The sequence below is a fragment of the Henckelia pumila genome, chromosome 4, assembly GCF_033568475.1.
Source record: "Henckelia pumila isolate YLH828 chromosome 4, ASM3356847v2, whole genome shotgun sequence".
Classification (NCBI taxonomy): Eukaryota; Viridiplantae; Streptophyta; class Magnoliopsida; order Lamiales; family Gesneriaceae; genus Henckelia; species Henckelia pumila.
Window position 1 is genome coordinate 107,015,803 of NC_133123.1, and position 12,539 is coordinate 107,028,341.

Below are 12,539 nucleotides of genomic sequence, written 5' to 3' on the forward strand. Positions count from 1 at the left end.
ATTGATCGATGATTGTTTCACTTCTGGTTTGGAGTTTGAAACAGATAGGAAGGCTATCAGAGTATTTGATATTCAAGCCGAGCCGGAGTTGTTTATTTCGATCAAAGAAGCACAAAAGTCTGATCCAAGCATTCAGATTTCAGTAGAGAAAGTAAGATCTAGGCATCAGTCTGAATTCCAGGTTAAAGATGATGTTTTGTTTGTGAATAACCATATTGTTGTTCTTGATATTTCGGAGTTGAGGCGGCGTATTCTCCGAGAGGCTCATTGCAGTCGGTTCAATATTCATCCTGGAGGTCGTAAGATGTACAACGATCTGAAGAATCAGTTTTGGTGGAAGAATATGAAGCGCAATGTTGCGGAGTTTGTATCTCGATGTTTGAACTGTCTGCAAGTGAAAGCAGAAAGGAAGCGATCGGGTGGTCTGTTGCATAGTCTATCTGTTCCTTAATGGAAGTGGTATCACATTTCTATGGATTTTGTCACGAAGCTACAGTGATCTGTTCGAGGATGCGATGCTATTTGGGTAGTGATCGACAAATTGATGAAGTCTGCTTGCTTTATTCCGTACAGGATGACGTATCGTTACGATTAGATGGCTGAGTTGTATGTTAGCAACATTGTGTGATTTCATGGTATGCCGAAGGCGATCGTTTCAGACCGAGACCCTAGATTTACTTTGCACTTTTGGCATAGTTTTCAGGAGGCACTTGGTACTCGATTGCATTTGAGTACAGCTTATCATCCTCAGACTGACGGGCAGTCATAGCGAACTATCTAGACATTAGAGGATATGCTTCGAGCAGTAGTGCTAGACTTTGGCACTAGATGGCAGGATTATTTGCCTTTTGCCGAGTTTTCTTACAACAACAGCTTCCAAGCGAGTATCGGTATGACGCCTTTTGAGGCATTGTACGGGGAGAAGTGCCGATCTCCATTGTTTTGGGACAATGTGTCCCAGTCACGTGATTTGGGACCGGATATGCTTAGAGACATGGCAGAGCAAGTTAAGATCATCCAGACTACAATGAAGTCAACTCAGGATAGACAAATGAAGTATGCGAATATCAGACGTAGACCTCTGAGTTTCGAGCAGGGAGACCGAGCACTATTAGATTTAGGAAGAGAGGGAAGTTATCTCCGAGATTCATCGGACCCTACGAGATTCTCGAGAAGTTAGGCGATCTTGCTTGCAGACTTGCACTTCCTCCGTCTATATATGGTATTCAGGACGTTTTTCACGTCTCTATGTTGCGGAAGTATCATCCAGATCCTTCTCATATTCTTCAACATGATGAAGTCGAGCTTGACGAGACTCTAAGCTACTTTGAGCGACCGATTAAGATCCTTGATCGGAAGGAGAAGCAGCTCAGAACCAAGTTGATTCCATTGGTGAAAGTGCAGTGGAGACGTCACGGCATCGAGGAAGGGACTTGGGAGACAGAATCTGACATGAGACATCGTTTTCTTGAGTTATTCGGATTACGTGAGTTCTTCTTACTGTCTTTAGTTCTTTATTCTATCTTATGAGTTGTGATTCTTATTGATTTTGAGGACGAAATCTCTTCTTAGAAGGGGAGAATTGTAACGCCCTGATTTTATCTTAATTGAGCTTAATTGAGTTAATCGGAGATTACAGAGTTCAAGAGCCGACTTGATTTTGATCAGGGTCTAATTTGCAAAATTTTGAAATTTTAGGGACTAAAATGCAAAATTGGAGTTTAATATATTATCTAGCTTGGGTTGACTTGGTCTCTCACTTCATCACCTTCCCCAAGCTGTCTCCCCTCCATTGAACCGCCCATTTGAGTTCTTCAAGCTTCCAGATTTCTTCCCGAGCTCGATACGTCTGTTAGAATTTATTTCTGAAGGCAGATTAGCGATCACAGCAGCGAGAGATTAATTTTATCATAAGTTTTTCTTCGATCAGCTAGACTTATATTTTTGGATGTCGTTAGAATCGATTGAGTTTCAGTTATGTTGTTCTTGACTGAGTTCTGATCGTCTATTCTCTGTCATTTTTGAAATAGAGGGTCGTTCGGAATTGTTATGATTTTTGAAATCCTATTTTCGAAAATCTAGTTTTGAGATTGGTTGGGTTTGAGCCTTTATTGTTGTATTAGAATTGATATGAGTTGATATCGATATTATACTGATGTCTGCATTTTCGATTTGATCAGTTTATAACGGTTATTCCACCGGTTTAAGTTTTGGTTATCAAAATGTTTGAATTGATCGAATCATGTTTGTTGAAGTTCGAGTGTCGATATTTATCTACTTCGATTCATTTCAGATTCTTTTGAAGTTTGTCGAGCCCAGAGTTAGCAGCAGTCGATTGTCGAAGAGTTGGATGAAGAACGGTAAAGAGATTACCTTGAGCTGTTGTTGTTGCTAGGTTGTATAGTTTCTAATATAACCCTTTATTGTAGCTTATCTAGTGTTGGAGCTAATCATATCGAAAGGTACAAGCTGTCATCGTTTAGCGGGATAGCATACTCGGGACAATTGGTTCTTGAGTTTTCCCTTAAATCACATACTTGCATCAATACTTGTTCTACACTACAAGAAAAACGGCTAAAGACAACGCTTTTTTTTGCGTTGTTAATGTCCCCAAAAAAGCGTTGTCATTGACAATGTTGTAAAAGACCACGCTCAAAGACAACGCGGAAAAAGCGTTGTCGTTTCTGGAAAAGACAACGCTTTTTAAGCGTTGTTGTATCTGGAAAAGACAACGCTTCAAAAAAGCGTTGTCTTTTCTGGTAAAAAACAAAAAAAAAATTTAATTTACAAATTTTCAATATTATAAATCAGTCAAAATTTAAAAATTTGTAGAATAAAATTTAATATAGAGTCTTCCAATATTATAAATCATTCAAATAAAAAAATAATCGAATTCTAAATTAATGAACACTAGGAAAAAACTATGCATTAATCTCGAAAAACTTTGATTCCTTCCTTCAGCACATGTTAGCGTCCCAAGCTTTCATAAAAGTCGCAACAATCTCTTTTTCTTTAATTTGTATCTCCATACTATAAATTATTAAAAATAAAAACAAACATAAAACAAATATGAATAGATTAAAATGAAAAGTAAAAACAAACACATATTTATCAGTAAAAGAACATGAACTACGAATGACGAAACTATCACTAAGCAATTGGAATTATCAAATGAACTACGAATTACGAAATTATCACTAAGCGATTGGAATTATCAAGTTGTGATCCATTTAATTAAAGAATGCAGAAATAAACAGCCAATGGAAGTTAACCATTCATGCCGACAGAAAAAGCCAATGACTTTACCGAAATTGGTCCTAATGAAACTAAAGTGTTAGAAATCTCAAAGAAAGGCCTGTCATGTCAAGACTACTAAATACAAACTTTTAACAGAAGGATATTTTGGGTAATTAACAAACAGAAAAAATTTGGCAACAGATAAGCTGACATCTAAAACAGAAAAAAAAATGGACATAAATTTAGTATGAAGACCGTGTTAAAGCAAATCTTGTTCCGGCATGCCGCAAATTAAAAGTGAAAAAACATTAACGTGGAACCAAATTTCTCAGCTCCGAGAAAATACCATGTAGAGTCAAACTGCTGCAAAAAAAGAAGAATATCTTCTAAAAGCTTCTAGCAATCTTCTAAAAAGGCTTCTTAATTAGGACAGAAAAAAAATATGATTACAGTCATAGAACCTGTGGCTTTTTCATTAAAGCTAATCATGCAAGTGTTTCTCCATTACACAAGTCACTCCAGAAGCAGGATCAGGAGCCGAATGAAATGTATTCTAGACTCTAAATCAGCAGAAGCTAACCTCATTGAGAATAAGTCAACCAACAGAAAGATAAAATGTAAATAACATTCAGATCATGAAGAGAATAAATTCGTCAAATGCAATTGCTACACCGTCGGGTCATTACGTTTGACCAACATACGGAATAAGAAAAGAAAAAAAGATCCCTCATAACATATTCAGATCATGATTGAGGAATGATGCAAGAAAATTAGGAGGTACCCAATTATAACGGGATTTATTCGATCGAGACTAGCTCATTCAATACTACTGGAATCTGCACTCATAATGGCAGCAAGAAGAACTCAGCCAAGCACCAACCAAACTTTATGATATGATTGTTTTCACAGTTAGACAATCCTTCACGTGTCCTTGAAATTTTTCCAAAGAAAAATCAGACAGTGACTACTTACATTCTATGTCAAGGCATGAGAAGATAGAATTTGGGAATAAGTGAGTCGATGTAGCTCTTTCATACAAATTCCTCCAAATTTTGGCTGCTGTTCATGCATTAGTATTTATACTTGTGTACTTCCAGCTTTCAGTAGCTCTATAGCATGGGTTATCATCCTATTGGTAAAAAACACAAGATTGCATCATATGACGCAAATTCTAAAATTCAGGATGCCAATTCCATTACCATGATCATATTAATTACTCTCCAAATAGCATAATATAAATAAAATCCACTCGCACATCAAGAAAAACAATTACTTGAGACATATAACAGATGATCAACCACCATCAAGTCATATAAAGAAAGACATGTTATCCTAAAAAGGATTTTCAAACAGAAAAAAATAGTTGAACAACAATTAGAACCTAGAAAGGTATGGCTCTCACCAAGGACCAAATGATCTTGAGCATTCACCAAGAATAACTTGAATAATTAAACTAGTCATTCCCAGCTAGGCGAGAGGCCAACAATCAAAAAATGCTGCAGTCAATAGCTTAGCTCATCTTACTTCTGTATTTTCTTCTAGAATTCCAATCATGAGTCCCATCAACTTGTGATGATTGGAAAATGGTTTCAATTGCATGCATTTCTGAGCAAGGCTATACATGATTTCTAAACCCTGCAAACAGAGCAAATATTCTGAAAGCACAAACAAACTGAAGGATAATCCTGTGCTATTATACTTATCAAGAAAGATAAACTTAATCTACAAAAGAATCAAAATTGTCGCTCATAACACTGTAAATTGTTTGATTTAGAGAAAGTGAAATATGTAAAGTTCTATCCAGTGAAATGTCACATTGGAGAGAATGCTAGCATTTTCCAACATGATTTGAAGCATATTTTTAAGTCCATCTCTAGTTTGCTGGTGATCACATTGAAGCCAGAATGCACTGCAATCCAATTTAGTAATTTGAGCTCGCCATTTTTCCCATACCTAACAGATTAACTTTATCAAGAACAGCAGAGCTTATGGTCTTCTAATAGATGCAAGATGTACCAGGACTCCATATTACCTTCATGAACTCTGATTTGGTATTGTAGCAATCACCCAATTTTTTGGCTGATACATCAGACCACAAGCATGGCATCTGAGATATAAGAACAACAACGGCTTCTACAAGTCTATTTTCTATCTGTTCGAGATAGATGCAAGAGATTCAGATAATTATTTCCAGCAATGGTTAAAGGCAAATAACTAATAAACAAACATCAAGAGACAAATTAAATAGATTTTTATTCATCATTATAGGTGTAATTATTTAATTTTGATATGAAAATGGTAAATTATGCTTCTTAAATCATTCAAAATAATGAAATATTTTACATGGAATCAGACCGAGAAAGGAGAAACATCAATAAGGTAATCCATTTGACTCATTGACACCAATACTGACCTCATGACTACCTAGCTGATCGAACAAATAAGATCCATGCATGCACAATAATTTAACCTGCAAGAAGTGAATTCAATATAGAATGCAACATACTTAAAAATACTAACAGATAAATTCACGGAAATGAGCATACAACAACATCAAGCCAGCAAACTGCTAAGGCTGAGGACATAGCTTCCCAATACTCAAGATCATTCTCAACAGCCTGGGAGAAAATACACATAGAAAATAACCTGTTATATAATTTATTAAAAATCGGTAGACTAACAAACTGCTAAAATAAATAAGTCGACACATCAAATTAGAAAATAAGGTAAAAATGGTCACATAAAAAATACAATGAAAAGAAAATGTATCTCTGGTGTTAAACATAAATTTTACAAACTCAAGCATTACCAAATAAAATAAAGTCGATCTGCAATTTTATGTAAATTAATGTTAATAAACTGCTTAATGAGAAATAATAGTCACTCCGAAGTATTGTGCGAAAATAGAAATTTCCAGGTTGGATTGTCGACTATATATATCCTGCATCAAACTATGACAACCAACGAAGTAATCCCCACACATATGCCAAATAAGAACTGTTGCCCCAAAAGTATGGACTCTAACTACAAATAAACGATGAAAATGCAATATAAAGACCTGTATAGTTACAAGCTCATTTTGGAAAGCTACAAGTTTTGAATGAACTGTTGGTTGTATTCCAACGAACAGACAATCATAGTCCTGTAAAAAAAAACGTTATGTACAAATAAAAGCAAGCTAAGACATAGAGGACACAGGTAGATAATTGAAAAATTCGTATAATAAATGGCATTTGGCACTTTGAAATTTTAACTAGAAAAATACATAAATGCATTTGAGAATGAAAGGAAATAAGATTCGAGTACCCTTCTCTGTAAAACAAACACATTCAAGAAATGATTTTAAGCCGCTAAAATCAGGGAAGCAGATACGCATATATTATTCAAGTTATTCTTCATCTATATCAGAATATTGTGGAACAGTTATCTTACCATGGATTTCTTCACTCATTCATTCATTGCCTCTTCTTCTCTCTATTTATCATTATATATAATACGTATTAATCATCAATGGGCGAGCAGATCCCGAGCACAATCCATCGAACCTAAAACAAGTCAGTTCCTGAAAGTCAAAACTAAGCCTACCTGGACCCGACACACAATCCATCGAACCTAAAACAAGTGCAAAAATAGAACAATATAATAACACAGTTGAATTACATTTCTCCACTCTGAATAATTTTAACCCCAGAACACCCCTTTGTCATCTTAAAACAAGTGCGTGGTCTGTGGGCTGCCAATCAAGCGACCGACCTTACTAACACTACTTCTTTATCCTTTTGTATCAGACCTTTAATTCTTGTTTCTATTCTTGATATTGAAGGCACAAGCGGCCGACCTTGCCACTGCCTCGTCGCTGGAGTCTCCAAGTACCCGAGAAAGTTAAATCCCAAAATTCTACGAATAAGCTCGTCGCCGGAGTCGCCAAGTACCCGAGCAGCAAAAATCGACGATGATGGAAAAATTGAAAGTTGGAATCGAAAGAGAGCAAAAGGGAAAGGGAGAAATCACGACCAAGGGTTTGGGGATTTTGGGCTTTTTTCTTCAGACATGAAGGGGTTAAAATAATAGAATAAATAATAGAATAAATATAATTTTTATTTTAAATTAATAAAAAAAATATTTATCTACAACGCTTATTAAAAAGTGTTGTACATTAAAAAAATGCTCAAAGACAACGCTTTTAAAAAGCGTTGTCTTTGACATAAAAAAAACTTTTAAAGACAACGCTTTTTAAAAAAAACGTTGTCTTTTTATGAATATAAAATATATATAGACAATGCTTTTCACTAAAAGCGTTGTAATATAAAAAAAGACAACGCTTTTTACAAAAAGCGTTGTCTTTTAGGTGTTGTAATTGAGCATTTTTGTTGTAGTGCTAGTATGTGAAACTTGTATTTTGTGTTGATTGAGCTTTTGTTATATGGCTTAATGTTTTATGTTTTTCGTATGCATTCATCTTGAGACAAACCTTTGATTTCAGCGGGCAGAACGATCCTTTTTATTTAGACGTTTTGGGGGCTATACTGCAAATGGCCTGAGTTGTAGAGGTTCACCTGGCGTCAGCATACTCCTTATAGTCGCACCAAAGTCTAGGGAATGAGATACGTGGCACCACCTTGATTGTAAGTGAGTTGTTACGTGGTCTCATCCTCGGGATCCCAAAAGCATAACAGCAATCCCTTGTTTATCAGAGTTGATATCCCGATTTTAAAGACATGCATTTCATTTCATTGATATTGAATATGTTGTTTTCTTGAAAGCATGTTTGTTTTTATACTACTTGTTATTGCATGTTATGTTGCTTTTACTGGGAATATCTTTCTCACCGGAGTTATCCGGCTATTGATTTGTTTTGTATGTGTACTTGGCAACAGGTTGGGAAGGATGAAGTCAGTGAAAACCTGGTTAGCGTCAAGAGTGAGAGATAGAAGTGGGACTCAGTTTTATAAGTCGAATTAGCATGTCAATTTAGTTTATAATTGGAACATGTTTAGATCTCGAACTTTGTCGTTTATTTTGTATCATATATGCGAGTATTGTGGATTGAATGTTGTCGTTGCATGTATTTCCACACCCCGTATTCTTTATGGATTTGAATGCATGTCAAAGCGAGCTCGTGAGCCTTTTAATGCATGAGCATTTTGCCCAGGCTTCCCACGCGCGAGCGAGTTTTTATCGAGCGCGAGCGCGAGAAGCATTCATAGGGTTTTGGAATGGTATCCCATGCGCGAGCGAGACTTTATATCGCACGAGCACGAGCCTTCAGCTCCGTTGCTGGAGGTGAAGCCCGCACGCGTGCGAGATGTTTATCTCGCGCGAGCGCGTGTCATTTTTTTAAAAAACAAATTTTATTATTTCTTATCGCTTTTAATCTTGGATCTTGTTTGCTTATTTATTGTTTAATCCGGGATTAGTTGTTTAGAACCGAGGTCTCACAGTGATGATTTGCAAAATCTCAAAACTGAGGCAGATAAAGATGATGGTGGAGCTAACCATTATACACCAGAAGGCTTATAAAAAATTCAACATGATGAAAATGTTGCAGCAAATCAAAGTGATGCTATGATGGATCAAAATCTTGGGGATCAAGATGATTCAAATCAAGATAAATCTCTTGATAAATATCTTCTTGCAAGAGATCATAGGGTGTAAATGGCTGTTTAAGAAAAAACCAGGAATACCAGGAGTTGAAAGACCAAGGTATAAGGCTAGATTAGTAGCAAAGGGTTTCTCATAAGTTGAAGTAGTAGACTACCATGAGGTGTTCTCGCCGGTGGTCAATCATAATTTCATTCGAATTTTGCTATCAATTACAGCTTTACAAGACATGGAGCTCGAACAATTGGATGTTAAGACAGCATTCTTACATGGAAGTTTAGAGGAGAGGATATACATGTCACAACCAGAAGTTTTGAAGTTGATTCTAAAGTTGGAAAAGTTTTTTTATTATAGAAAGCTCTCTATGGACTAAGGCAATCTCCCAGACAGTGGTATAAATGTTTTGATGAGTTTATGCTGTTACAAGGATTTACCAGGTCAAAATATGATAGTTGTGTGTATTTTAGACAGTTTCCTAGTCAGTTATACATCTACCTTTTGATTTATGTGGATGATATTCTTATAGCATGTAAAGATCAAACTGAGATACAAAAGTTAAAAAAACTTCTCAGCATTGAATTTGAGGTGAAAGTTCTTGGACCAGCTAAATAGATTTTGGGAGTTGAAATTAGCAGAAACAGGAAGCAAGGTACTTTAACATTGTCTCAAGAAAGGTATGTTAACAAAATAATTAGCCTCTTTAATATGACAGATGCTAAGACATTTAACACTCCAGTGGGCGCTCATTTCAAGTTAATGGCAGTAAAAGGTGATCAAGAGGAGTTGGAATCGGTTCACATGAGAAATATACCATACTCAAATGCAGTGGGTAGCATTATGTACTTGATGGTATCAACTAGGCCTGATATTCTTATGGACTGTGACTTGTAAGTAGATTCATGATTAAAGCAAGTAGAACACATTGTCAAGAAGTCAATTGGTTATTTAGATATTTGAAGCGATCATCAATTATGAAGCTGGTATACTCGAATCATTCTGCAGTTTCTTGTGAGGCTAAAGGATATTGTGACTCTGATTACGCTTCTGACCTTGATAATAGAAGATCAATATCTGGTTATGTTTTTACTGTTGGTGGAAACACAGTTAGTTGGAAATCAAGTCTCCAAAATGTTGTAGCTTTGTCTACAACAGAAGCTGAGTATATCTCTTTAACTGAAGTAGTCAAGGAAGGCTTATGGATAAAAGGATTTATTTCTAAGCTAGGATTCGAACAAAATGTTGTTGAAATTCCTTGTGATTCTCAAAGTGATATACATCTGTACAAGAACTCAATGTTTCATGAGAGAAAAAAACATATTGATGTTAGATTACACTTTGTGAGAGATATCATTGCACAAGGAACTGTAAATATCCTCAAGATTGATACTTCAGTTAATCCGGCAGACTTGATGACGAAGGTGATACCGGTTAGCAAACTTCAAGGAGAATTGAGTATGCTCCATATGCTGGAATAAGTTGGATCTAGCTTATTGGGATCTCATTTTAAGTCTACTATGAACCTCTAGTTTCAGTCCAAGGTGGAGATTTTTGGAGAATATAGTTGACTTCTAATTAGTTGTCATTGGATGGCTTGGATTTATTATTTAATATTTATTCTAATCCAATGGATGAGATCTAATTTAGAGTCGGTTTTATTATTCTGTTAAGTCGGTTAAGGGCTTAACATATAAGTCCTTCTACAGAGCTTATCCACGATATGATTTTTAGATTGGTTGAAAGGCAAGAAGAGAATCGAACTCTCTGGGCTAATTCAAGACACACACAATCGGAATCAAGCTCGCCATCTTCTCTACTGCACAAGATCAGAGCTGCTTCTGGATTCTGGATTATATTGCTAAGTTCTTCTTCCTTGTTCTTAGTCAAGATTGTAGTGATTATCATGTGAGGGTTGTAACTATTAAAACTCTTGGTTTATAGTGGATTTGAATGGGATTATTCCCATAACCTTGGATGTAAGATTGATCACAATCCAAACCAAGTAATTGTGTTGTTGTTGTGTTTTACTTTTATCGTTTTGTGTTTTGAATTGGTTTGTTTGACTTGCTTCTGATATTGTGATCCTTATAATTGAGTTCTTCGGATAAAGCATAACAACTTCAAATGATTTTGAAACAATTAATTAGAACTCAATAACATAGCACAAAATGGATCCTTCAAATGATCGAATGCCAATATTTTTTAAGTGTACTTTTGAGTGCCTTGATCAGTTAACCTGAAAACATTTGAGAACGTGGAAGATAGCTTGTGTAAGATTCTAGAAATTTGCGAGATAGCTTCTAACTGATATGCTTTCCAACGGTCACATTTTTCAAAAAATGATCCGCTTTCCAAAAATAGTAGCCATTAATTTTTTCTTTTAGTCCATGTAAAAATTCTCTAACATCTGTATTCAAATAGTGCATAAGAATTCTTTAAAATAACCGTTTGTTCAGGATATTTTATCCAGAAAATTAGATAAGACTTTGATGAAAGCTGAAGATATATTTGAAGAGGATTTTAGGTCTTTAGCCGACGAAAATCCTTAATAGGGCTAACTGACCATTTCAGTTTCCTAGTCAATCTAAGTGACTGTCCAATGTGATATACCTCCATTAAGTTTAGTTACGTTGGATCAATTGAGTTACATTCTTCGGTTATAAAATCTCTGAAATGATTTTCTAGTTTGATAACTCAGTTATGATTGTGGATTCTTGCGTAATTTCTTATAACAATTTTGCCTATTCAGATTGTTAAAACAAAAACCTTAAATTTTCCAAAAATAGGTTCATCCAGTTAGGAACCAAGCAGATGATTGGAGGTGGAGTGCGGACATATCTGAATATTGGTTGGAATTTATGGAGTGTTTCTTCTGATCTTTCCATTACTCTTAAAATAAACCTGTGAAGATTCTCCACATGTTGTCGGAGAGGTTGTAATGAATGTACTTCCCATCCACCAAATCATTGCCCTCAATATTGGAATAATTGGGTAGATCTTGGTAGGAAGAAGTTTCAATAAGAAAACTGATTGAAGGTAATAATTTTTTAAATAGACGAAATGTAAGATTTTCACATGTATATCAATTAATATTATTATTGTACATCTTTCTATATGGACTAGTTAGATTTAAATTCTATGTACATATCAAGTCATCATTCTAGAAAGTTTTCTAGAGAAAGTTGAATAAGTATTTGATCTTTATAATTGTTTCCAAGTATTACTAGTTGCATCAGGGCACAAATTTGAAAAATATACCATGTGTTGTGGATTGTGATTGTTTATGATTTGACATTTGAGGAAGCGCGACCTTATGCTAGAGTTTTGCTTTGGAATCCTATCGTGCTTTAGAGATTTTTACAAGGAAGGCCACCTCAGTCTCGATGGTCTATATAGTCAAAAAAAGGTATAGATAACCATGAACAATCCAGTGGTTAATGGGTTTTATTTTCAAGATTTGGAATTGTCTCAAGCGGAGAGATTAAGTTCGGTGCTGAGTTTCGTCAGAAATGCAAAAATGTGAAATCTATTGTTATGATATTTTTCTGACAAGGAGTTGTATTGGAAAGGGGTATTTTCTTGATAAACATCAGAACTAGGATATTGCTTAATATATTTGCATTTAGATTGGATTAAATTAAGTTCTATTTACAATGTACGTTGATCAGTTATGTAAGATTCCAATAAGAACCAGGAACAAGAAA

At 35.3% G+C, this 12,539-nt stretch overlaps 1 protein-coding gene across 10 annotated transcripts; it reads right to left on the minus strand.

Annotated features, from left to right (window-relative positions):
- Positions 1-2,871: 2,871 nt before the first annotated feature.
- Positions 2,872-7,250, minus strand: LOC140864476 (nuclear pore complex protein NUP85-like). Of its 10 annotated transcripts, none has more exons than XR_012144238.1 (9): positions 6,898-7,250; positions 6,670-6,782; positions 6,296-6,379; positions 5,784-5,855; positions 5,651-5,707; positions 5,270-5,389; positions 4,640-5,190; positions 4,210-4,366; positions 2,872-3,030 (listed from the first exon to the last, which is right to left on the minus strand). XR_012144238.1 is itself a non-coding variant. In XM_073268683.1 (7 exons), the coding sequence occupies exons 2-7, from the start codon at positions 6,670-6,672 to the stop codon at positions 4,753-4,755; spliced, it is 456 nt and encodes a 151-aa protein (XP_073124784.1). In that variant the 5' UTR covers positions 6,673-6,782; positions 6,898-7,250; the 3' UTR covers positions 2,872-4,752. The 10 variants fall into 10 exon arrangements, 2 of the variants coding, with proteins under 2 accessions (XP_073124784.1, XP_073124783.1); XR_012144237.1 differs by having other exon boundaries at positions 2,872-3,597; positions 3,699-4,366; XR_012144241.1 differs by having other exon boundaries at positions 2,872-4,366; positions 7,028-7,250.
- Between the last annotated feature and the right edge of the window lie 5,289 nt (positions 7,251-12,539).

Coding starts and splice junctions, on each gene's coding strand:
- LOC140864476 (XM_073268682.1), bottom strand. Junction 5,856..6,295: donor ATGAGCTTGTAACTATACAG/GTCTTTATATTG, acceptor ATTTTCTCCCAG/GCTGTTGAGAATGATCTTGA. Junction 5,708..5,783: donor TTTGCTGGCTTGATGTTGTT/GTATGCTCATTT, acceptor CACTTCTTGCAG/GTTAAATTATTGTGCATGCA.